At 44.5% G+C, this 27,098-nt stretch overlaps 1 protein-coding gene across 2 annotated transcripts in view; it reads left to right on the top strand.

Annotated features, from left to right (window-relative positions):
- The first annotated feature begins 2,604 nt into the window (after positions 1-2,604).
- Positions 2,605-27,098, top strand: part of LOC148323491 (neuroligin-4, X-linked-like) — a 37,127-nt gene continuing 12,633 nt past the window's right edge. Inside the window, exons 1-7 of one of the 2 annotated variants that reach the window (XM_088314851.1) lie at positions 2,605-2,634; positions 4,285-4,374; positions 17,506-17,632; positions 18,518-19,405; positions 20,196-20,348; positions 24,954-25,139; positions 26,014-26,464. In XM_088314851.1, coding sequence (XP_088170977.1) covers positions 18,934-19,405; positions 20,196-20,348; positions 24,954-25,139; positions 26,014-26,464 — 1,262 coding nt within the window. In that variant the 5' untranslated portion in view covers positions 2,605-2,634; positions 4,285-4,374; positions 17,506-17,632; positions 18,518-18,933. Of the gene's footprint in view, positions 2,635-4,284; positions 4,375-14,183; positions 14,557-17,505; positions 17,633-18,517; positions 19,406-20,195; positions 20,349-24,953; positions 25,140-26,013; positions 26,465-27,098 lie in introns of those variants that run through there. The other variant, XM_088314850.1, reaches the window with a different exon arrangement.

Below are 27,098 nucleotides of genomic sequence, written 5' to 3'. Positions count from 1 at the left end.
CGAGAGCTGCTGACCCCCGTTCCGGCGCCTCGCCAGCGCTTCAAGTCCCTGTTCCGGCGGAGCACGTCCTGCGTCCGCCACCAGTCCCGGCGGAGCACGCCACGCGTCCGCCACAAGTCCCTGTTCCAGCGGAGCACGTTCTGCGTCCGCCACAAGTCCCTATTCCGGCGGAGTACGTTCTGCGTCCGCCACCAGTCCCTGTTCCGGCGGAGCACGCCCTGCGTCCGCCACAAGTCCCTGGTCCGGCGGAGCACGCCCTGCGTCCGCCACAAGTCCCTGTTCCGGCGGAGCACGTCCTGCGTCCGCCACCAGTCCCTGTTCCGGCGGAGCACGTCCTGCGTCCGCCACCAGTCCCTGTTCCGGCGGAGCACGTCCTGCGTCCGCCACCAGTCCCGGCGGAGCACGCCACGCGTCCGCCACAAGTCCCTGTTCCAGCGGAGCACGTTCTGCGTCCGCCACAAGTTCCTATTCCGGCGGAGCACGTTCTGCGTCCGCCACCAGTCCCTGTTCCGGCGGAGCACGCCCTGCGTCCGCCACAAGTCCCTGGTCCGGCGGAGCACGCCCTGCGTCCGCCACCAGTCCCTGTTCCGGCGGAGCACGTCCTGCGTCCGCCACCAGTCCCTGTTCCGGCGGAGCACGTCCTGCTTCCGCCACCAGTCCCTGTTCCGGCGGAGCATGCCCTGCGTCCGCCACAAGTCCCTCTTCCGGCGGAGCACGTCCTGCGTCTGCCACAAGTCCCTGTTCCGGCGGAGCACGTCCTGCGTCCGCCACCAGTCCCGGCTCCGGCGGAGCACGCCACGCGTCCGCCACAAGTCCCTGTTCCGGCTGAGCACGTTCTGCGTCCGCCACAAGTCCCTGTTCCGGCGGAGCACGTTCTGCGTCCGCCACCAGTCCCTGTCCCCGCTGCGCCCGGCCCGCCGCAGCTCCAAGTCCCGGCCTCTGGTGCGCCCGGCCCGCCGCCGCTCCAAATCCCTGCCTCGGCGGTGCCAGACGGCCCGCCGCCACCCCACTTCCCTGTCCCGGCGGCGCCCGAGGACACGCCGTCGCTTCCCGTCGCTGCCTCGGCGGTGCTCGACGATCCGCCGTCGCCCCAAGCTCCTTTTTCGGCGGGACTCGACGATCCGCCGGCGCTCCAGTTTCCTGCCTGGGCGGTGGATGACGACCCGCCGTCGCTTCTCGTCTCTGCCACAGCGGCGCCCGACGAAGCGCCGCCGCTCCACGTTCCAGTCTCGGCGGCGTTCAACGACCGGCCGCCGCTCCACGATCCAGTCTCGGCGGCGTTCGACGACCGGTCGCCGCTCCACGTTCCTGTCTCGGCGGGGTTCGACGACCAGCCGCCGTTCTACGTTCCTGTCTCGGCGGGGTTCGACGACCAGCCGCCGCTCCACGTTCCATTCTCGGCGGCGTTCGACGACCGGCCGCCGCTCCACGTTCCTGTCTCGGCGGGGCTCGATGACCAGCCGCCGCTCCAAGTGCCTGCATCGGCTGCGCCCGCCCCGTCGCTGCTCCAAGCTCCGGTCTCGGCTGCATGCGGCGTCCAGCCGCCGCGTCTCGTCTCAGCCTCGTCAGCGGACTCCATGCAGTGTTCGGGTCATCCTGGACGTCCGCCTGAATGGCCGCCCTTGGACTTATGCGTCTGTCCTCCCGGACGCCCGCCTGAATGGCCACGGCTAGACTCCCTGGTCTGGTTTCCCGGACGGCCGCCTGAAGGGCCACGGCTGGACTCGCTGGTCTGGCCTCCCGGACGCCCGCCTGACCAGCCTTGATTGCGGACTGTGGTCCCGCCTCCTGGCCCCCTTCCGCCCACCCTGATTTTGGACAATTTTCTTTTGTTTGTGTTTGGGACGTCTGGGATCCGTCCCTTAAAGGGGGGGTACTGTCATGATTTGTATTTGTTATTTTTGGTTTAGTATTTGGTTTCATGTTTTGGCCTTGTTCATGTGTCTTGTCTCGTCTTGTCTATTGTGTCCACCTGTGCTCGTTTACCCAACCCCTAGTGTCAACCAATCCGGTCCTTCCAACCCTCCATGTCTTGTCCAGGTGCTCCTCGTTGTCTCGTCAATTTGTGTGTATTTAGTTCCCTGGTTGCTTTCAGTTCTTGTTGGTTCATTGTCATTTTAAGTGTCGCTTGTCCCTGTCGCTTGTCCCGGTTGCCTGTGCCTGTTGCCAGTTCCTGTCGCCTCTCCCTGTCGTTGGTTTCCTGTCGTTAAGTTTTTCCAAGTTCCTTGTTTGCCTTAGTTTTCTGTTTAATAAATCCCCTTTAAGTTACCCCTGCCTGGCTTCCCTGCGTTTGGGTCCTCACCTTCCTCAACCTTGACAAAAGCACCCCAATTGATTCTTTTATGAGGCTAAAAGGAATTTTGTGTGTCAGGTATGATATGGTCAGTGCGAACACATTGTGTGTTGTGTCCCCTTTTTCCCACTGTGTGAGTGAGGGAGAGACAGCCGCAGGAATCTGTAAGTTAGTTCCAGTCCATTGCACAAAAATGAGAGTGTGTGTATGTGTGTGTGTTATATTTCAAAAGAATGGTTGGATAGAAGTCATCATACTATTCACAAAGAAGATCAAGCCTGTTAGCAATGGATGGATGTTCCATCAGTCACTGGATGACCCGCTCTACCAACTGAGTCAAAGTAAGGACATTTAGTCTAATGACCTTCCTGGCAACATATTTCAAACATTAAAATGAAAATACAGTCACTCTCTGGGGGATTTAGATTTTAAATGTGCCGTATCATGTTCAACACATTATATTGTCACCTTCACACTTAGCTGGCCCTCCCGAGTAGCGCTGATGAAAAATGTTGTCCCCTTCCAGCTTTTAAGATGCCCATCCATGGTCTAGCGGTTTAAAAAAAGTATTCTTCTCAAGCCGCTGCGCACCCCCTTGAAGACTTTTAGCGGAGGAGCATCTCACAAGTGGTGGTCCGTCAAGACCTTCAAGGCCTTCTCTGCTGGCCTAACATAATCAAGAAATCGTGATCATATTCTTCCCATGGATGTCTTATAATATCCTCGTGTTGTATTTTTAGGTGAGAGTTTTTATCCAATCAGAATGCAGCTAGCTCGTGTTGCCAGGCAGATTTCACTATAGCAGTAGCACGCACTATTCGTCCGAGGCCTTCAGATACAATCGCGCGGGCATCTTTTTGTCAAAGTCAATGAGCTTTCAGAGTTGATAAACACTTGCGATAGCCAATCAGATTACGAATTGGCTATAGTGAGCCTTCTCGCTGGCCTTATGTTGAAGGTGATGAACGCGTTTTGTGATTGGATACTCAGTCGTGAGGGGGCAGTGCTACGCTGAATCAACACATCCAGAAGTTGTAACTGGCCACCGTTTGCATTTTTAAACCACAATGGCCGAAGGAGGGGAAAGTGTGGATTTAATTATAGCTATACTTGCGAGGCCATTTTCAAGAGAAGCCAAGTCGTCCAACACTCAGTTGTGTGTAAGTGTCTTTCTGTATATTATTTCTCCAGCTGCAGTGTCATAAATGATGGCAATAAGAGGCGGATTTATTCAAGTCGGACTATGTACGACTTCACTGAAGGCCGACGTGTAAAATGCACCGTCCGCCACTGCATCTCAAACATATCCAAGCCCCCCAAAATGGAGCCCCGAGGTTTTTGTGTGATTGAGGCACAAATGTTCCGCTCTATTATCAGTGTGCTGACTCACATGGAAGAATAGGTCGCGGTGACCCAACTTGTAAGGTCATGACACAACAAGATGTTTGTGGCTGTGTACGCTTGCCACTTCAGATTCAGCTCAGGGCTCTCGCTCAAGTGCATTGAAAGGAATTCGGTAGTATCTGTGCTTGCGACTTTATTTGCCCGAAACACACTGTTCTTGGCCCTGAATCGCAATTGTCATTGTTGGGCATCAACAGGAAGATTCGACAGTGTTTTACTCTGTCCCACCTGTAACGTTGTAATCAAATATTGAAACCAGCAATGCGTTAATTAAACATTCATACTCGCCACAAGGCTTCAAGGTGCTCACATGGGTTAGCAGAGTGGCCCTCTTACTGAGACATGGCAGCTTCTATTCCTGGCACAAAACACTCGAGGCATTTTCATTTCAACTCCAATCCTTGTTGCCGACTCGTTTAAAGTTGTTGGTGTTGTTTAAAGTTTTACGCTGACTTCTGTGTAACGTTAATAAGTGGACATGTGATGAATATATGAATATACGTCAATAATGTTACGACATTACATTATACAGATGTGAAAATGTGTTACATTAGACACTAAAATATCTTAATAAATTTGTCTACCAGGACAAAAACATCAATGGAGCTCGAACAACAACCCTGGGCGCCCTGCCACTGTTCCTTAAGGATTCATTTGAGCTGGCCAGAACTTGCAAGGTATTTTGATGTTCTTTTCCCCACATAAACTTTCTTCAAGAGAAAGACAGCTTCATTGTGTGCTTAAATCGCTGCCTTTAGAGCAGTTATCATGTGACTTCATTTTTGAGCAAGGCAGCTCTACTTAAACAGCACATTTCACTCACATTGTGTGTTACATCATGAAAAGTCAACATTTTAAATTATTTAAAAAAAAAAAAAAACAGCAAGCAATAGATTAAAAACACATATAAGGCTTTAAATTAGCTAAAAAAAATGTGTCCAAAAAATATTTTTTTTAACCTGGACATTCATACTTCACTTCTGCTGGCAGCATATTTCATTGATGTGCAGCATTTTAGATAAATGCTGCTTCACCTTGTTTGCTTTGAACTCTCGGCCACACTATTTGACCTGAAACTGCAGGCAGTTTTACCTCATTTTATTTCGTTGTGTGGTTCAAAACAAAATTCTGTGAAATATAGTAATTGATGGAAACACAATATATGATGTTAAAATAATAACAGTTGATTCTCACTCAATACAATAAATACAATATATCTTTATTTTGATAGCGCTTTCACAAGCTCAAGCAAATAATTGTGCAGACTCTCAATATATCCACTCCGCTGTGGCTAAAAACGTGCTGGTTTTATGCTCACTGACCACAGTTTTCACAGATAGTTTGTGGGTATCGTACATTATCATCCCGTACGGTCTCACAGAGTGGAAATTCACAGTGACGAGGTCAGCATGCTCCAACAAGCCTGCAGGCGGGGTCAGGGTGGTCATGGCAAAAGTTGAACTAGTTGGAAAGCAGCCATTTCTTTCTCGGAATATACAAAAGTGTGTCTTCATTTTTCCAGTTCCAGTGTGTAACGGGTTGAAATATGCGCTCCGGCAACGTTAATAGAAAAAAATGCATGGAAGGTAGATTTCAGGCTTTGACTTCATTCCAATTCACCAATTGGTGACATATGCACATTCCCATCTGCCCAAGCAACACAAATAAACACATTAAACACACCCACTTTAAGTCGAAATTAGAGCAAACGCATAGGCTATTACATACGCTCCAAATACGCTGCGTTAGTTTGAACATAATTTCATTCATTTTATTCATTCAATTCAGTCTACACTTTGACGTATATATTGTGTAACACGCCACATGGAGAACCAGATCACACACACGCAGGCACGCCAGGAGTGACTTTGTGTGAAAGACACTCATTAACAGTGTCACACCACTTGAGATGGGGAGTGGGGAAGTTGCCTTGATCAATGTGGACATCAGCAGTGAACAGCAAGCAGTCTTTGGCCAACAATTTTTTTGCTTTTTTTTTTTACATATACAAACATTTCCCGTGACCCTCCAGCTCCAAAGGCCAAGTCCTTAAAGATAAACTATTGCTGCCTCAAGGAGGTATGCCCATCATTTGAAAAACTGAATAATTGCCAAGGGCGGCCGGTGGTGTAATGCAGATGTTTTCTTCCTATAAATCGATAGTTGATGGATCAGCCAAGGCTAACTAAATAAATATTTTTTTTTACTGTATTCGTATTATTCATGTCTTGTTATTTACTTCCATTTTGACCCGCTGTTGATGTCGTGGAATTATTTGCGTGCACTTTGGCCTCCTGTGCATGTGCGTGTGTGTGAGTGTGTCATGATGAAAACAGCCGTACTGGATCTGTCACGTGAAATGTACATGAAAATAGCCAGTCCCCCCAAAAAAATCTGATATATAAGCAAATATTCAAGATGTTTGCCAATCTCAAACTAAACATCAAACAAAGAGAACAACTGCCAATGGAAACTGTGCTAGCAAGAAGCATCAATTTAACTGTGTTAACCTTTAACCTTTAAGCAATGGATAACTGAAAAGAAACAGCACAGCAAGACATGTAGAGAATACAGCAAATCCAAAATCAATGAATAAAAAAGACAGGTACAGGCATGTATTCTATATCCTCTGCAAATAATATCTTATGTACAATATGTCCGTCTTGTACTGCCACCAAAGACAACTTCACGCTCTTATTTCAACGAGACTACAATCACTTGTTGCTCAGGAGCCTGGGCTTCCCAATTTCGATATGTACAACATACAATGTGTGCACGTCTATATAACACGGGAGTTTAGTTGTGCGTGGACATGAGCGTCGCACGTCTCCCTCGTTATCTGTGTCAGTAGATTTATGGCCAAAGGTAGCGAGGACCAAGCAACAAAACAGCCTCTGCTGTTTTTTTTTCCCCTGAATGGATATGGCAGCTGGTAAATCAACTGCAGGCACAGCTCAGGCACAACGCCTTTCGCAGCTCCAGCAAAATATCCCCCCTAGCTGGAAAATCCCTGCGCGCTCTTCATCCTGTCTGTTTCACTTGTCAGCCCACCCTGTGTTGTGACTGTGCATGAGCTGCTGCTTGAGGAAGGCACTCAATCCATTCCAGTTTGTCAAATCAGTCAGAATGTATGCACCATTGTGACTATTTGTTTTCCAGCCCCCCCCCCGTCGTCGTGTTCTTTTTAAAGGGTCAGGACGTTGAGAGCCTACAGAGGTTTTGCGTACATCTGTAGTCGTCACTAAAATGTTCAAGGTCTGATTATATAATGCACATAATTATTCATGCAGTGAGCCTCGCATTGATATAACACAACAAGATCGTAAATGCATTTCACTGCCGTCATTTTGTCAATAACAACAAGCTTGCTCCAGTATTTTGCATCGATTTACGATTGCTTTGAAGAAGACAAACGCTGCTTTGGAGTTTTTTTTTTTTTTTTTGTATATAATTCATTTTTCGTGTGTTGTGTTAAGAATTATAGGACACACAATGTCTAAGCTTCCTGTAACTCAGCATGTTTTGAGTATAGGTGGTCATCTCTTAAATGAAAAATGAGCCAGGGGACAGTGCTAGGTGATTGATCGCACCAAAAGGCTTCTCATTGAAACAGAGACTAGAGTAGAAAGAAGCGCCCAAAAAGACAATATATTGTGTGCTTTTTTTACGGGAGAAGACCGAATTTCATACAGTCAAGTCGAGCCATCACCAAATTTTAAGCAAGTCGAGTCAAGTCATTACTTGGTTTAAATAAGTTATGTCGTAAAATCGTGCTCAGTCGCAACAAATATTCTGCATGTTCTGCAGTTGACACATGGAGGGTTGAGATAGTTCATGCCTAAAGACACGCACAGATGCACAGACAGTTATTTTTTAGGACACCTATGGAGCTAAAGAAACAAAAACCATTTTCAATTTCAAGCGTGACGCCACGATGCCATGTCAATTTGCAAAAGCAATATGTTCCATCCTCTCTGGAATTATTGACCATTTTCATTGTTACATTTTGTGGTCAGCATGGTGGTTGTCAAGCTGGACTCATGGCAGACTCCAAAGTGTGTCACATGGTGCCGTTTTAACCACGCTCAGAAAGAAATCAGGAAAAATAAAATGGTCGGATCCACAATTGAGTACGACTGTATATAGTCTCACATTGTCAGGAATTATTTCCAAGCATTGATTACGTATTTAGTAGCAAATCTCAGAAATTTATTGACAGTGTTTTGAAGATGTCAAATAATCGTAACAGAATTCAAAAGCAGAACAAAATGGCCTAATTTAGAACTACAATGCATTCGGTTATATTGCGGAGCGCCCCCCCGACCGGGTTAGCCTTTGCCCCCCCAAAATGACGATCTACGGCCCTGGTTATGCGAGACTCACTTTCTCTGTTCTCGGCATCGTTTGTCACCAGCAGCTGCTGCAAAGTCGCAATCATGAATGCAATGGGAAACAGAAGCCCTATGTGAAGTGAACTTTGGCAACTAAAGCAAGACTGACTCCCAGCCAGCTGAGAGGCTGCCGCGGCCATTCAATTATTCCCCGTATGGATTAAGTCACAAACGACCTCACGGACCTGATATACAGGCCGCTCTTCGTTATGCATGCACGTTGTGAGTGCTTCGATGGGAAGGGGGAGGGGAGGCAGAGAAATTCATCACAGGCTGTCTCTCTGTCTGTCTGTCTATCCATCTTTCCATCCGTCCGTCTGTCCATCATCCATCTGTTTTCCAGTCTATTTGTCCATCTGTGCATATACCTATCCATCTACTGTATTATCTGTTTTTATATTTCCCCATTTGTCCTCTGTCCGTCCGTCTGTCTGTCTGAATCCATCGGCTATTTATCTGCCCATAGAAACGGTAGAAGAAGTCCCACATTATAAGAGATGAACAGTTTCTTGTCTTATCAAAGTCAAACAGTCCCTGCAGGAAAAAGGGAATGGTAAATACATCAATGACACACCAGTCGTTCTGCCCAGCGTGCGTGCGTGTGCGTGTGCAAAGGGGACTCCAATGAGTATCTCAAAAACTGACACTTTAAGGGTTAGTGTCAACTCAGGGGCATGTGCCTCATATGCAAATCTGTTATTTTGAGCCATAACCTGCATGGCTACTCTGTGAAGTTGCACATCTGATCTATTTTGCATGATAGCCATTACTAATGCATGTCACAGCGGGCGAAAACGTCCATTTCTTGGATGTCTTGCAATGTCGGGGAACTTAAAACAAAACCAAAAAAACAAACAAAAAAACGGTTGTGTTTGAAAATGCGGAGGCTCACAGGGGACGCGGCTGAAAAGCGAAAACGTTTGCAAGGTTTTATACCTGTATGAATGAAAAAGTCACTTAAGGAGCGCATGGAATTTAAAGTCAACTTAAGCATCATTGGCTGAAGTCCCTTGAAAGCACTGAACTTACCTGAGCTTACACTGTATAAATAATTAAAAGACACAATAAAGCCTATACCGACCAACTGAAATGAAGCAGAGTTTAACACACACACACACACACACACACGCACACAAAATGGCAGCCTTTGCAATATGAAAATTGCATTCTATTACATTGCGATGACTATTTGAATTCTATTAATATTTCATCCTGAGTTGGGATTTCCAAATCATTACCAGGGCACGTTCCCATCTTGAGGAGAATGTTGCTCACACAATGGCCACTTTTGGCTTTTTTTTTTTTTTTTTTTTGCCAGTTTCCGCGGCAGTAGTCGGAAAAGTTGCTAAATTTGACGACAAGGTTGCTATTTGTTAAGCTACCAACACTGCAGTCACAAGTCTTTGCTTTTACTCGCTCTTACTGCCGATATGTGCACTTCAAAATGAAATCACAGCATTCAAAAAGCACCGCTCATTAAAAGAACTTTAAATGAAAATTACAGCCCCAATTACGAGCGACAGGTGTTACTGTGTCAAGTCACGTGACGTGCAACGTAGAATGCTTTGCTTGTTTCAGATGAGATGGAGCGGAAAATCCAGTGGACACTCTTGTTGTGTTCTAATCTTTATTCTCTCTACCCTTTTCTTCAACAAGCCTGCAGAGAAGCTCTGATTACACCCTTTTTATTTTCTCCATTGAGGCTCCAGCACCTCAATGTTCTCACCGCCTCCAGGTGCTGCCGGTCGATACTCTTCTTCACTGGCTTTAATATCCATTTAGCTTCAAGTGTGATCACAGCATGTGCACCCATGTCCAAAATGGCATAAAACTGTTGTGTGCCTAACAACTTGTTTTCTATCACCGGCCCTCGCTCACCTCTCCTAATTGCTTTTCTTCACGCCCTTCGCTCCCCTCTATTAACTCGCTCTCCCTCCCCCTCCTCCCATATGACTCATTCGTCATTTTTTACAACTATCCCCCTTTCTGTACTTATAGCCGCTCTTTTTGGAAGACCTCCCTTGTTCCTATCTTGTGCAGCCCTCCATTCTATTGCTCCGTCGCCCTCGTATTCGCCTGTCCTTTACTTTCCAATCTCGGTGTCCTCTCCTCCCCCGCTGATGTTGTAAGAAATACCAATAAGCACCGCTGCTGTTTACGGGACTGTGCGTGCGCGCACAGGAGCGCGCACGCAAGCACACGCGCATGCGTGCGTGCGTGCGTGCTCCCAAAGCCCCGAGCTCGAACTGCACTACTGCCTCATAGGCTCCTGCAACCTGCAAAGCTGCAGCAACGACACCCGCGCTGAACTGCAGGAGAAATGAGCTTGGAGACTTGCTTGTGATTAAGCACGCACGCATACGTACACACGCACACACACACTAACGTACAGATCGCTACAGTGCATACAAGGTGGGGTTTAAAACAACTCCATCGCTCAATTTCAAGCACCACTGGGGAAAGAAATGGTGTGTTGGATTTGCTCATTTTTTTTTCAATCAGGTGCTTGCACAAAATAAAATCATCTGGATCCAGTTCGATTTTGAAGTTATGCAACTACCTAGAAAATATCCAGATGATTTTATTTTTTTGCATTTTGTGATGAAATAAAACGGAGTAAATTCAACACGTCCCAAAGGAAGGCTCTAAGAAGTGCATCGGCTTTCGAATCTTTTGACCTCTGTTTGACAAAAAGTGGACACAATGGGATGAAAAATCCCTCCTCATAGAAAATGACGTACTGTGAATTCATTATTTCCATGCACAAACTCTCAACGTAAAACCTTTATTAACTGTGCAGTTATTGTAACAGTTTTAACATTCCAAACTGGCGCTTACTTGTCAAAAAAAAAATAAACCACAGTAATATCAAAAAAAGTAACAAACCAATTTTCACAAAGTAAGGAGATGTTCATTTTTTGTAGGGAGTAAAAGTACAAAATCATCAGAAAGTTACTTATGACGTGCACCGGTCCAGCGTTTGTCTACTTTTGAGATTTATCAAGAACGAAGGCAATTTGGACAAGACTCGTGCATTTACAAGCGATGGCCTGCTGCTATTAGGGACACTGGCAGCAAGAATAATTGCCTCGCTCACAACTTGTATTCGACTGCAAGCCACAGATTCCGCCTCTTCCATGAAAACCAGAGAAACTGTTAAATTATGCCCCTGTCTAGTCAAATGGCAGCATCTTAATTTGGAGTGAACCGCGGCAACACGGTGGTTTGTGTTAGAGCTGTTTGCATCACTTTTGCATGTTCTCGTCGCGCGTGTGTCTTTTCTCTCTCACATTTGCATTTTTGTGACCAGTTCTTTGATGAAACAAAAGCCAGATTTGAAAAGGATTTTCTTTCCAAGCCATTCATTTGTTGAACATGTTCGGATGGTGACAATGAGTGATTCAAACTGGATAAAATTAATGCTTTTCAAATCTGCATGTCTGGCTGAATGAATTTGTCCCTTTTTCCTCTGAATGATAAAATGAATTTATAGTATTTTGAAAAAGCGCACACGCTGTGCTCGTGAATAATTTGAAATTTTGCATATCCGCCAACATTTCTCAAAAAAATGTGCCTAGCATTTATCTTCGACACGAGACATCAGTAAATCATGGCGGACCACAGTTCACTGAGCAAAATGTCTGAACTCCACAAGGGTTTCTTTTATTCATTTATTTATTTTTTGTGTGGGAAAGTGCATAGAAAAAGGATTATGTCTACCGGGCATCAAAAGATTGACTTGTTTTACTTGACTTTCTTTTGTTTTGTTATATTGCACAGCCTTTGATGGTAAAAAAAAAAAGTTATTACAATGTCAGTTGATGGAACTGTTTTGAATGTGAACAAATATGAGAATCAAACAGCATCAGGAAATGGATGGTGCTCCACTTTGGAATCTGCACTGTAAAAAAAAAAAAAAAAAAAAAAAAAAAAAGAAAAAACCTTCTGATAGCAGTCAGTATAGCCACAGTGACTAATTAGAGCTGAAACTGCAGAATCTTCCCGGCCAATCTAAGTAGACACTTAAGAAGCCACAACTCACAAGCAGGCAGAAAATTTGTGTTCTCGTTGTTTTGTTTTCATTACAGAGCATTCAATAACAATTAAAGCTGATTTAATGTTTCTGTATCGTTGAGGTACCGCTTACTATTAATGCAAAATCCATCCGGCCTAAACACTTTCCGCTCGGTATCTATCCTTATACATTTTTTTTTCATAATCTTGCAAAGCTGACGCATCTGCAGCAATGCGTGTTGGTAGACGTGCGACACTCAATTGTTTTGTGTGAGCCCCAATTGTAATTTTTACACAATCGCCCACTTCTGTCATGTTTGACCACAACGTTTGGTGTGCAGTAGCTCTTATTGTTTGCTTATTATCTACGCCACATCTAAATGACCAGTAAAAATGTCTTCCTTTATTCTGACTCTTTTGAAAAAGTCACCACCCCCCTCGAGACAAGAGATGGCTTCCGTTACTTTCTTTTAATGAACCAACCTTAGTTAATGAATGTAATACTGGTGCTAACTAGCTCCTGCTGTCACTCTGCTATCAAGCTTTCTCAGCCTCCGTGTCGGTCGTTACTTCACCTTCTATGATAATGACCCTCCAGTTCTTGCCGACTCGAGACTAACATATTCCCCACTGCATCCGCACGACACTGACAGAGTTGACCAGGTGAAGAGATAGCTGAAGAGGCTCTATTGAAACAGTAAACATTTGCTAATTACAAAGCATCTTAACGCACATTCTTTTCTTCGGACACTGGAAAAAGCAGATTTTCAAAATTATCCATCTCCATCTGAGGTTCCGTTAAGATGCAATTCTGTCGTGCAGTTCCAGTGCGGTCTTACTGTGGACAGATGGATGGTAAAAAGTATGTTGTACCGGACGACTGAAAGTGCCTTTTCAGTTTTTTTTTTTTCTTCTTTTCCTGGGAATTTGTGTTTATTTGATGAATGAATTGTCTTTGACGTTCTGATCATGCCTAAATTCATAAATATTTGCACATGTATATATCCTCCTATAAAAGTAATCGGATGTGACCCCTCGGCCATATCATATGATAAAAGAGATGAAAATACTCACAGAGTGTTCTTGGGCCAGTGAAACCCGGGTAAGCATGGGGAAGAGGAGGAGAATTTCTCAGACAGCCCCGTTGCAGGTTGAGTGAAATTTAATTGGCCTGCTCATGACTTAAATAAGATCTCATGTCAGGAGGGTTTGCAGGAAATTGAGAGACCCCTGGAGGAAGACTTTTATTTCTGTCTTCAATTATGTGCATCAAACGAGGATAAGGATTGACAAGGAAAGAAAGTTGTCTCTTCCTTATTGTCATCATTTGAAATGAAAATTGAATTGGAATAATATCCGTCCATCCGTTTTCTCTATTGCTTGTCCTTATTAGTTTGGCAGGTGAGCTGGAACCAATCCCAATTGAGAATGAGGCTGGGCGAGGTGCATTTTTTTTTTTTTCTAAATGTCTCTAAACATCCTCTCTCTCGCTCTCTTACTCTCTCTCTCTCTCTCTCTCTCTCACTCTCTCTCACACCACATTGGACAACAAAAGAGTTGGTCGGATTGTGGAGACAAAAAGTATAAAGTCGCGAACTTTGCTGCGGCAGCCTGTGCTGACGTGACGAGTGTTCCCAAACACGGTTGGAAGCAACTGCGGGCTGTATTATCATATGCACATGCACACACACGCACACGCACACGCACACAGAGCAGGCTGGAGGGTGAAAAAAAGGGCTGAATCGAAGGCAGACTCTCCTGTTTTGTTCCTGAAGAGGTCACTGTGCACCTTGGCATCATTAGTCAAAGTGATCAGGAGCTGAAATGTTTTGTTCGTTTTTAATGTACTTACTTACCGTCAACTCGTGCCCCACAACAAGTGTGCGTGTGTTAAAGCATATGTCGCGCTCATGTAATGGCATGCTCATTCTCTCCTTCATAGGTGAGCATCATTGGATCTGTGGCTGCACGCTGCATCACTGTCCAATCGCATTTAGGGGGAGCACCAGAGAGAGGGAGAGAGAGGGTTGGATGGGGAGGGGGGGGAGTCAGTGAGGAAGAGAGAGAGAGAGAGAGGGGTGAGATTGATCGCTCGTCCTGGGCCTTTCACATCCCATCGGAGAACCACTTCAATTCCTTTCTTAACGGCCGCTATTGCATTTGGATTACAGGTTGCGAGGATTGCGGTGGTTTTTTGTTTTTTGTTTTGGTTTTTTGAGGGGGGGGAATCTGGTTTTTGTTGTTTTTCGTTATTTTGTGTCAGTGTGTGTGTTTGGTGCGGGGAGGCAGGTTTGCACTCATAGGAGACGACGAGTCCGCAAGCAGCATCGGCAGCATCAGCATTAGAAGTCACATCTTCAAAATATCCCATCCCTGGCCACGTCGCGCCTCAGCCGCGGTGACACGCGGTGCACCAACGAGGACGTGCGCGCACATTTCAGGCAGCTCTTGCAGGTTTGGGCTTTTTATTTAGTCGCAATAACAATGTTATTCTAGCTATTCTCTAAATGTCTTTGATGTTATCAGTGTTAGTATTGTTGTGAGGGGGATGCGGCGTGCGCGGACGCGCCGCGGGGGTGGTTGCACGGTGGCAGGCTGCAGGGGTTTGTCCTGATAAATGGAGCGTTATTCAGCAGCGTGCGTGCGTGTGATCACCACTGGAATGTTAACTAGCACCTTGGACAGCGCACGCCCGCACACACGCTCGCGCGCGCGCGCACACACCGTGGTGGTGTGCTGGTGGGAGGAGCGAGGCTGATCACCTCCACACTGTCATATCTGAGCGCGCGCGCGCGCGCGTGTGTGTGTGTGTGTGCGTGTGTGATTAGACTGAATTGATGTTGCACTGTCTGGGCGTCTGCGTGTGTTATAATTCTGCCCTAAGGTCTGTAGGGAGTGATAGCAACTGTATGCATGCATATGTGTGTAGGGGTGTCTCGGTACGTGTGCGTGTGCACGCGGGTGCGTGTGCGTGTGTGGGTGTGTGTGTGTGTGTGTGAGGAAATGGAGAAGGAGTTTGTTTTCGGCATTGGAAGAGAGGAAATCCTGCACTTGTGCTCAGGGGCTAATCAACAGCCCTTGTGTGGGACAGAGATGGAGACTAAAACGTGCGCGCGTTTGCGTGAGCGCGTACGCGCGCGTGAGTGTGTGTACGTGTGAGAAAGAGAGTGTATTGAAATGACGATTGCTTGAACTATATCTACAGTGTATCCAGAAAGTAGTCACAATGTATTCCAAATGATTTGTGATGAATTTGTAAATTTATGAAGAAGAAAAAAAAAAAAGTAAAACGTCCCTAAAAATAGCCTGCAGCATCATAGGAACCTAATTGTTGCCAAAGGGGCTTCGGTGAAGTATTGACTGTGAATACACCGTGAGTGTTTTATTTTGAACAAACGAGAAAATATTTCAATTATCTTATTTTTCCCCACCTTGTATGTTGTTAAGTATCGCATGAACTTACATGCACAAAATAGTAAAATGTGGGAGAGAAAAGTGACTGAATACTTTTCAGATGCACTCAACACTGCACAAAAAACGGAGAACACGGCGCATCTTTCAATGGAGCACAAGAAAAAACGATGTAGGCCTCCAGTGCCTTTCTTTAAACGAAGCAGCACAGTGCCCTAGTGGTTGACATATCTGCCTCACAGTCTAAAGGCTGTGGTTAGAATCTTGTCTTTGTGTATGAATTGCATATCGACTTTTCAAAATAAACACAACATCTAGCCCTCATTTCAACCTGTCCCGGTTGTACTTGTGTGCAGCTTTTGCAGAGTATTTCCACGGCATGCCTGCTGGAGATGATGCAACGCTGAGCCAGGATTGATTGTCGGTTTCCACGTGGGCTAGTGAGCGTAGAGTAAAGATGTAGAACCAACAGTGGGTTTGGGTAGATGCTAACGTTAGACGCCCGTTAGTGAGCTAGCTGCCCTACACTTGTTATCGTGCTCAACATTTGACACCATTTTAATTCCTACCTCATGGCTTTTCATTATAATTGCGAGTTGCTTGTTTCACCTTCATAATATAACCATAGTGAACTTATTTTTACACTCCAATGTGTTAGCTTTATATGTTTTATTCTAGTTTGCCTGGCAAATTGATGTCATTAATATTCAAATGTAAATAAGCTTTGCTGTGGTTGGATCATTGTTTTCCTTCACGTGAATATGGAGAAAGAGTCATTTTGACTTACGTATGAAAAGTTATTGAGCATTAACTTCAACTTTATAGCAGTCTGCCAATAAAGCCCAGCTAGGCAGTGCATCAACACCTTTGTCTTTGTTACTTCACAGCTGGCCTCTCATGCGTTCACAGAAGCATGCAAAGGGCTTTTGGCCACTAGGACGCCGGATGGGAGATGATAAGAGGAGCTTAGGGCTTGCGATTTGGTATGGTACAACAATACAAGATGGATTTACTGGAACAATGGATTCTACCTTCAGCATGTCACGTAAAAGAAGCGGCACCCAACGTTATTTGTGCTAAAGGTTTTTTTAGGAAGCAATCTTTGAGGGAGTACTGCACACGTTTCTCCTCAACTGGCCCCGAGGCGTGTTACTTCGATACAGTCTACCCTGTAAAAATTTGGTTTGGTCATTATCATGACAGAAAATCACTCTTTGCAAAGATGGGATGTTGGAAAAAGAAGCTTTTTGTCACAGTTTGAAAGGCTTCATTGCCTCATTTGGAAGACTCATACATGCGGAACAGGTTTGGTAAAAATTAGCTTCTGTGATAAAAGCATATTCTAAGTCGGCCTGCGGGTAATGTCTTTTAAATGCAGCTGGAATTTGTCGGCGATTGTCTCCATCATTTGGCCTTTTCTCCTTCTCAAATATCTTATTTTAGGACATTTTTTCACTCATTTTTTTCTAGCTAATGTGTTCTTTTAAAAAAAAATTGAACCTGGATTTTAATGATGTGCGCTCAGGCACAGGCGGATGCACCTGGTTTTCAAATTCCAATCATCATTAAAATACGTTTTGTTGCTGCTTTGATTCCATGACTTAAAAACCTTACCTGTGCTGTTTATACAAGTTTTATTCTTGTGCCAGCCCAACCCCAGAGGAGAGTAATTTCATTTCCCTTATTCACTTTGGGGAAATGTTTGGAAATCCCAACCGTTGTTCAACCAACTGTGTACGTGTGTGTCTATGTACGATTAAATTAAGTCTGTGTTTTTGTAATTACAACTACTGTGCTGTGGATATAAACACTGTGTGCATGTGTGGGACCGAGATAGAGGACGTGTGTGTGTGTGTGTGTGTGTGCGCAGGCTTCCTCACACCACTGGGGTCAGGAGCTCATGTGTGTTCATGGTTTAATTAAGCGTGTGACGTGACTCTCCACCCTCTCAACACTAACCCACCTCCCCCTCCACCACTTTGCCCTCCACAGGATCTTGGGATGCGTGCAGAAGGCGTAGCAGGGGAGTGACATATGTCTGCAGCTCACACTCACACACATCAGTCCTGACACGCTGACACACCAGTCACCATGAACGGCGGCGTTTGCTTTTCCATATGTAAGTCTATCGCGTGCATGTGTGAGTGTGCGTGGAGGATCGTATATGCACACGTGTGCCTGGATATCCATACAAGTTGATTTGCTGGCGTGTTTTGGTTTTTATTTCCAGTCTCAGATGAAGGTTACTAACAAAGTAAACATAAAAGAAAGCGAATTACACGTTGTGTCTCCGTAGCAGTGATTTTGTTACCCTTTAAGCAATGTATACAAACACTGCTGCAACACATGTAGACATATAATATAAGAATACACACAGGCATATATTCTTCATTTCTGTAAATAATGATTAATAATTCTGCTGCACTGAGAAGCTAGGAGTGGTACAGTACTGTACATTCGTCTTATACAGCCCCTAGTTGGCCAACACTGGAATGAGCAGGAGAATTCTTTACATTATATTTAAATGTGCCCTTGCTTCATGTTTTTATAAAGTCTAATATTAGAGTGCAAATTTTCTCGACAAAAAAAAAAAAAAAAGGTTGTTTGGGGGAGGCTGACACAAATCAATGGCATTTCTATTTATTTCAAGAGGTAAAGATGGTTTGCGATACAATTGTTTTGAGTTGCAAGCATGGACAAGAAACAATTTAATTTATATTTGAAGACACGGTTGTACTGTATTAGAATTTGAGATTTATCTCGTTATTAGCTTATAGAATAAAACAAGAATGTTAGTTTTACTGTAACGTATATCTATATGTAGAAAAAGTGCTCTCTTCATTTTCACATGCACACAGAGCTGTGGGCACGTGTGTGCGTGTGTGTTTGTGTGTGTGACATTTTGGCTTGATTTACACCTCGATTCCATTGACGAAGACTAATGATGTCATTCTGTCCTTTCCTTTCCCCGTCACTGCTTCCTCCTCCTCCTCTTCTCTTCCAGGAGGCAGTTTGGGCTTGTCATGGGGCTGAGTGGAAGGAGAGAGTGACAGAGGAACAGTGATGCTACTGTTTACATAACAAGACATTCACACACACACACACTCATACACACACACACATGCACAGACACGCACACCCCCACTCATGAACACACACTCGAATCGCCAGTACATGTCACACAATCACTTAAACACACACACACAGACGCAAAGGGGATGACGCCAAGTGACTCACACACTCAGAGGCACTGAATGACACACACACATATACACACATATAAAAGGGAAAAGTTATTCGCAAAGGGTCAGGGTGTGTGTGCGTGCGATGTGTTTATGGGCCAAGCTGCATGAGAGTGCCGGATACCACTGAAGGCTCGAAAACCAGCATAAAACGGACAGTGCCCAATCTCCCGTCGCCATGCCCGAGCCGAAGAGGAGAAGAAGATCTCCCCGGCTCGCCTCCTCTCTCCTCAGGCTCGTCTCCTCGCTGCCCGCCGTCTGCCTTCTCCACCTCAGCCTCTGCGTGGCTCGCTCGTGGGCCCAGCAGACGGTGCCCGTCGTGTCCACGGCGCAGGGGCGCATCCGCGGCATCCTGACCCCGCTGCCTTCGGACCTCTTGGGCCCCGTCATCCAGTACCTGGGGGTGCCCTACGCCAGGCCCCCGACCGGGGACCGGCGCTTCCAAGCGCCCGAGCCGCCCTTACCTTGGCCCGGAATCCGGAACGTGACCCAGTTCGCGCCCGTTTGCCCGCAGTCGTTGGACGAGAGGAGCATGCTGGGAGACATGATGCCCTCGTGGCTCACGGCCAACCTGGACATAGCGGCCACCTACCTGACCCACCAGAGTGAAGATTGTCTCTACCTCAACATCTACGTGCCCACCGAAGAAGGTGAGGATGCGTTTAAATGTTGCCGCATTCGTTCATTCAAATGGAAAAAGAAGTACAGTAAACCTTGCATGTGTGCAGTTCACTAATCACAAATTCACCGTTCTGAAATACTAAGATGCCGCCAAAGCCCTGTCTGTTGGGAATTGGTGTCAAAGAAGTACAGCGGTGTACAAATACGCAAAACTCAAACACACACATAATACTAATATAGACGGAGATGCTTCCTTAAATGCTATGCCACGCAGCTCTTCTAATTTATCTTGGTTTTAGTTTGATATTGCAGTTAGCAAAGCATGACTTTGAAATAGTTCATTTTTATTTCTTGTGGTAATTATTTAAAAAAAAAAAAAAAAACATTTTGGACGTGCAGGATCAGATCGTGTCCGACTTTAGTGCTTCCACTGTAATTTTTCCTTTTGCATGCACGGGCTGGAGCTTAAAATGCAGACACCTGCGCCAGTTGCTGTGGGGTTTGCGCCTCTACTTGTGGAGGGAAGTGAGAAGGACAAAGACTCACTCATGCATGCATAGTGGTTCATACATGCCGAGCGCACACACACACCTGCTTTTCTCCTTAACCAGCATGAACACTCTCACATGCCTCAATTTATATCCACTTGCGGATTGATTAAGGAAAGCGGGTCGGGGGCCAAAGCGTAAGGATGCAGGGGAGGCGCCACCTGCTCGTAAATTGATTCGATGCATACAAACGGACGGGAGGCCAATCAGGTTGTCACTCGCTATTACACACACACACACACACTCTTCATCCTCACTCTTCTTCTCCCAGACATCCACGAGGAGGGCGGGCAGAGGCCCGTGATGGTCTACGTCCACGGCGGCTCGTACACAGAAGGCACCGGCAACATGATGGACGGCAGCGTGCTGGCGAGCTATGGAAATGTCATCGTCATCACGCTCAACTACCGCTTGGGCGTGCTCGGTAAAACCATAATACTTTACTTGGAAATGATGTGTGAAATAGTGTGAGTGTGGATTTAGAATCCAATTTGTATTACAGGTAGAAAAAAAAAATCATTTCAACTAGTAATGTTCGATACCACTGCAGCAGTTTAGAGCCAACAACTGCACATTTATTTTTAGCCTTAAGTATCAGTGGCTGGTATCGGGAGCCTCTATTAGTCCTCAATACCATAAAATAAGGCCGTTATTGGTTCGATACTGATAGCAGGTATCGGTACACAGACAAGAAGTGTTTACTCAATTGAACTTAGAACCGCTGATGTGTTAGGGTAGGGCATTGATTATTATTCTCTAAATACGAAATAAGATTGGATTTTGCGAATAAATGATGACACTTAACTGGCTGCTGACCGCATCTCTTTCCCAGTCAACATGGAGTGGCTTCCACTTTTTTTCATTCGAAAGAGAGATGACTTGGCCAAATGAGGCGCTTCTCTTCAGTACAACATAGGTCAGAGGTGTCAAAGTCATTTTTGTGAACGGGCCACATCGTGGTTCTGGTTTCCCTCAGAGGGCCGCTTTGACTGTGAACTCATATAAATCACCTTACATTATCACTTACAGACAACACATTGATCCAAAGCTAGTTTTGAAATCAGAAGCCAGTAATAAATGGCAATATTTTATATCTCAATGTTGTTAAAAGTGAAGAAAATGTGCAAGTTGAAGCACATGATTTTCCCTTCGCGGGCCACAAAAAATGAGGTCGCGGGCCACATCTGGCCCCCGGGCCTTGAGTTTGACACATGTGACATAGGTGCTTGGCATTAAGATTGCTCCAAAGCAATATATTTAATTCACATGATCACAAAACAAGCAAAGAGTTGAGTTATTGAGCAAATAACGACGGATGCAATCTCGCTTTGTGTGGATTTTGCTCGTTTTCCTCATGCTTGTCTGAGTTTCCTTTTGGTAATGCGTCTGAGGTGCGAATGCGAGTGTGGATGCTTGTTTGTCTGTATGTGCCCGGCGAAGCGTTTGTTTGGTTATGTATTGATTAGTCTGGGTCAGGCATCTTTTACATCGGAGGCCGTTTGAGGAATTACAATCAATGATCTGCGCACCCACACCATGCGTTCATTTTAAAAAAAAATTTTTTTATACTGTTCCAAATGAGTATGAAGTATCGGCGCAACACATTTCTTTGTATGCAAACAATGCATGCTGAACTTTACCGTTTTTTCCTTATTTACCGCTCTGCCCTTTAGAAAGGAGCAACGGCAGTATAATTACCATTTATGCTATTTTTGGGCAGCTAATAACATTACACACTTGATGAATGAAAATTAACACGATGAGGGGAGCGCAGTTTTTTTTTTTTTTTGCTGTGATTTCGACTGAAACATTCACAGACTAGCGGAAAGGTCGGCACGTACAACAACTTCAGCCCAATGTCAACAGACAGCTCACCCATGACTCTGAGGTAACGTCATACAATATTCCAAAACATTTAATTAATTTGATTTTTTTTCTGGAAATGCACTGTTTTTTCAGTTTTCTTTTTCTTTTTTTGGTTTTAAAGGTCGTTTCTATTGATCTTATCTGCCGCGACACTCGTTGCAATGTGTTATTTTTATCTTTAAGCCTCTAGAAAATGGATATCAGGTAATCCTGGCCTTCTTGGTAAAAACAGAGGAATAATAATAACAGAAAAAACACTGATGGCATCATATTTATGTGGAGCAAAAGTGATGATACATCACACCTTTACTTGCATTAATAAAGATTACACAATTTCCGCCCACTACTCCTCCAATGTGTTCCCAAGGTCAACATGTGCTGACACAGCATCTTTTAGCATTAGAGATTGGTAATCATTTTCTCATGTAGCGGTATTAAAAATGTAATTAAAAAAATGTATGCGACTAGCATTTATGTGCTCGGTTTCCTTAAATAATTAAAAGCGTATTTTATATTCTAGCTTTGAATGCGGTTCAACATGCAAATCGTTAAGATAATTTCCTCCAGCGCGGGAAGCGGCAGATCTGATGTGCAAGCCAAATGCTTGTGCATGAATTTTGTACGATTCAAATATTCAACAACAAAAACTGACAAATATTATTCTGTTGCATGAGAGGCAATGAGAATGCACCGGTTAAAACGACCGTCAGCCATCTTGTTGAAGAGCGTTTCAAATGTTTTGCTTGTCATACACATGGATGAAAAAGATGACATCTTTGCACTCCATAAATCATTTTTGGACCATTTTGAAGTGAAATTAGACCATCTTCCGAAGCACACCTGAGGGTCTCGCAGCATGCTAAATGTGTTGTGAATAATTGCTGTACCACCTGTACGTCTGCTTCGATTGGGGATCATTTGGGCCAATTTCCGACAGTCGGAGTTCGCTAAAGGACAGAATTTCTTGGCGCGGCCGAGAGTGTGTCCAGTTTGGTGGCTTTTGCAAATCATGTGGTCCTGTTGTACTCACTCGAGTGGTTCATGGCCAAGTGCGGAGTGGTTGGATGAAAATCAGCACCTCGAAATCTGAGGTCGTGGTCGTCGGTCAGAAACAGGTGGAGTGCCCTCCCTGTTGGGGAGGAGTTTCTGCCCCAAGTGGAGGAGTTCAAGTATCATCAGGAGTGAGGGAAGAGTGGAGCGGGAGATCGAAAAGGTAGATTGGCGCAGCGTGTGCTGACGTGCGGACTCAGTCTGTTGTCGTGAAAAAAGGAGCCGCTTGGTGAAGCTCTCAATTTGCCAGTCGACCTGCGATCACGCTTTGCGGCTCTTGACCGAGTTGCAGGCTCAATTTATGTTGATGCTTATTTATTTATTTTGGAATGTTTAGTTAGGGTGGTGCTTAGTTTGATTTTGGAAGGAATACGGTTTCATTTGTCTGTAATTTCTGTGAGGGACCTCTGGAACAATAGAGAAAATTTTTCACCACATTAAACGATAAACCTTAGCACCCTCACTAAAGAGCTGACTGAAGTAGTAGCCATGTTTTTTTTTTTTTTTTTGTGATATAAATTTTTTTTCCAGGGGGCGCACTTGAGTACGTTTTGGGATTAAGTTTGAGCACCCGTGAAATACATATTTTTTTTATTTTTTTTTTTACTGGTCCCATTAATTTTTCCAAGCATTTTCAAAAATGGATGTTTTTGGGTTGTTGAGTAAAGGCGATTCATTTGTCAAAAGAATTAACGCCATTGCAAGCAGGTCATCCTGGCGCCTGTTGCTTGGGCCCTAATGACACAAATCTTTCGCTTCATCATGGGTGGACCAAAAAAAAGAAAAAGAAAAGAAAAACTTGTTCATTAAGTTTGTTGAATGGCTTGTTCGTGTCTCCCCGTGTAGTCATACTTTTGTGTTTTAATCATCTCCGTCTTCTGTGTTTACATCACCTCCATTAAGATCACGTTCATCATCATCATCATCCATCATCACGGGTGGCGGCGTCTTCACCCGTTCTTCGTCGTACTTGTTGGATGTGTGAGGTGAGCGGGCGGATGCGAAGCACGCACTTTCTTTTGCTTTACTTTAATCGTATTCAGCTGGAACTCGAGCATGTCTTGAACAGTCTTACAAAATTCCAATGCTGACCTAGATCTTTCAGTGAACGCATAGAGAATATTCAAAGCGACCTAAAATTGGAAACGAGCTTTAATTGGCCATTAATATGCTTCTTGTTTGAGAGGATTACTGGTGGGTTATGAAATGAATGAGTTTTACATTTTTTTATTTTTTTTTTTACTTTCATTCCTCTGGCATTACTCTGAATGAGATTCTGTCCTGATGAGATATACGGTGCAGTGCGCCCTGCAAAAGCTTTGTTGTAATTGGGACCAATTGCAGAAGCTAGCAAGCCCGGGGATGGCTTGAAAGCAGATACAGTAAATTAGAGTTGCAAGACACAGTTCGGGTTTCAAGATCATACTTGGGTTTCCAATTTGCGTTTTAATCCACAGTTAGGCTTTCCAGGCAGGGTAAAGGGTTCGAATTTAGGCTTCATAATTAAAATTAAAATTAAGGTTTCAATACAGGATAGGGTGTTAAGCAAACTTTACGTTACATTCAAATCAGTGTTTCAAAATAGGGTTTAAAGACAGGGTTTGGGTTCCAAGCAAAGGTTTGGGTTTAAAATCAGGTTTTTAGTTTCAATGTAGTTTTTAAAATTATTATTTTCCCTCTCGACCGAATAAGGGATTTAAATGAGTAGGTTTTTGGGCCCAGTTAAAGTTTCTAATTCAGGTTTGAGGCATTACTTAAGGGTTTAAACTACACTTTCAAGCCAGGAGTAAGGCTTCAACTAAAGAATAGGGTTTGAAGACAGAGGTATGGGGTTTAAAATATTATTATAATCAGCGTTGTATTGTATAATTTCAAGTTGGGGTTTCAAGACAAGGTAAGGTTTAGGTTTTCAAATTACACAATGCAGCCAGGGTTTAGGGTTCAAGCAAAGGTTCGGGTTTCAAATGAGAATCAGAGAAAAAGGTTCGGGTTACAAACCTGGGTTACATTCCGAGCAGACACACGTTCAGCTTGACTGATTTGTGGCTTTACTATATGCATGATTGAATATGATTATGCATGTTGCGTGTTTACACCGTGTGTGTCTCTGCAGGATTCCTGAGTACAGGGGACCAGGCCGCCAAGGGCAACTATGGTTTGCTGGACCAGATCCAAGCTCTGCGCTGGGTCAAGGAGAACATTGCGGCCTTCGGAGGAGACCCAAACAGGGTGACCGTGTTCGGGTCCGGCGCTGGAGCTTCGTGCGTCAGTCTCCTCACTTTGTCCCACTACTCCGAGGGTGAGTAAGAAATGAAAGCTGTAGTCACTATTTGTATTGTTGCGTTTATATCATTTAAGACAAATTCAAGATTTTATTTAATGAGTAAAAGTAAAAAAATAAATAATAAAATGCTTATATATACTCAGTATAACCACACAGTTTTTTTCCCCGTCATACAGGAAAGAAAGACACTGATTACAATGAAAAATCTAGTATAAAATGGAATGAGACAATACAATCAAATATATAGTAGAGCTATTAAATCCAGATGCGATTTCAATCTGTTTGCCACATTAATCAATGATCCAGAGGCTATTTTGCAATTAGTGTTTCAAGTCTGGGTTAGAGTTTTGAATTTCGATCTGGATTTCGAATTGGGATTTTGAAACTAGGTTGGAGTTTTACGGACGGGTTTCATACTAGGATTAGGGTTTAGAATTGGTGTTCAAAGTTAGGGTTAGGGTTTCGAATGAGGGATTATCATCAAGTGTTTTAAGATAGGCTATGGTTTTAAATGATGATTATGGTTTTAAATTGGGGTTTCAAGTCAGGGTTGAAGTTTTAAAGTAGAGTCAGATTCAAATTTCAAATGACTGCATTGATTTTTTTTTTTATTGTTTCAAACTACAGATAGCATTTCAAATTTGGGTTTCAAGCCTGGGTTAGGGTTTGAAGTTGTTTTAAATTGCCGTTTCAACGTGCAAACGCCACACAGGAAAGCCCGAGCCAATATTCAAACTGAACATCAGAGATGTGAGGCAGGCCTGTTAGCCAATTTTGCACAGCGCTGCCCCCCCCACCATCTCCCAGTTTATTTAAACTCCAAGTACAATAATAATCACACATATCCTCTTAAGACCTCGATTCTAATTAGTCTTCCTGTCTGCCTCAGATTTGTTCCACAGGGCCATCATCCAGAGCGGCAGCGCTTTAGCCAGTTGGGCCGTCAACTACCAGCCCAGCAAGTACGCGCGACAGCTGGGGGAGCGGGTGGGCTGCGGCATCGACGACAGCACCCAACTGGTGGCCTGCCTCCAGGGTCGCAGCTACCGAGAGCTGGTGGAGCAGCACGTCACGCCGGCCAAGTACCACACGGCGTTCGCGCCGGTGATCGACGGGGACGTGATACCGGACGACCCGCAGATCCTGATGGAGCAGGGCGAGTTTCTCAACTACGACGTGATGCTGGGGGTGAATCAGGGCGAGGGGGTGAAGTTCGTGGAGGGCATCGTGGACTCTGAGGACGGCGTCACGGCTGAGGACTTCGACTTTGCCGTGTCGGACTTTGTGGATAGTCTATATGGATACCCGGAGGGCCGCGACACGCTCAGAGAGAGTATCAGGTGAAAATGTTTACATTATGTTTTTAAGACGGAATTTGGACAGGATCCGAACACTGTTATACCTCTATTGTGCCAATTAACCGAAAAGTCAAAGTGAAAGGGGTCATTGAAATCCAATGACAAGTTATATTTAAAATGCATGAAAACAAATGTTGATTTCGCTCACGGTAGTTCTTATGGCTCGATATTCTATAACCAATTAGATTAGGGAATAGTTTTGGAAGTAACATGCTACAATGCAATTCCTGAAAAGCACCCAATTGACACGTGTGCAACAATCTGGAAAGTCATAAGAGCAGAGATAAAGTGATCAGTGGTACATTACGTAGAATAGGATGACGGTTGTGCAGATGATACAGATAATCGCTGCACCATTTTAAGTGACCAGTCGCAGTAATTGTAATGCAATTATGTGCAATTATGCAGCAAGTCCTCAAGCACTTAAAGTGTCCAAGCGCTGTGGAATATTGATCAACGACTGTTGTTCAAGAATGTAAGAGCTGAAGCTACAATAAACAGTTAAATATTTCCACAATTTTTTTTGTTCTCCAGAAATTGCAAATATCTAGTTCTCATTAGAATTTATTAGATATAATTTTAACTCATTCACGACCAGCCCAGTAAAAAAAAAAAA

Source organism: Idiotropiscis lumnitzeri, chromosome 14, assembly GCF_059441095.1.
Source record: "Idiotropiscis lumnitzeri isolate Australia: NSW breed Sydney's pygmy pipehorse chromosome 14, RoL_Ilum_1.0, whole genome shotgun sequence".
Taxonomy (NCBI): Eukaryota; Metazoa; Chordata; class Actinopteri; order Syngnathiformes; family Syngnathidae; genus Idiotropiscis; species Idiotropiscis lumnitzeri.
This window is presented reverse-complemented; position numbering and strand designations above follow the sequence as displayed.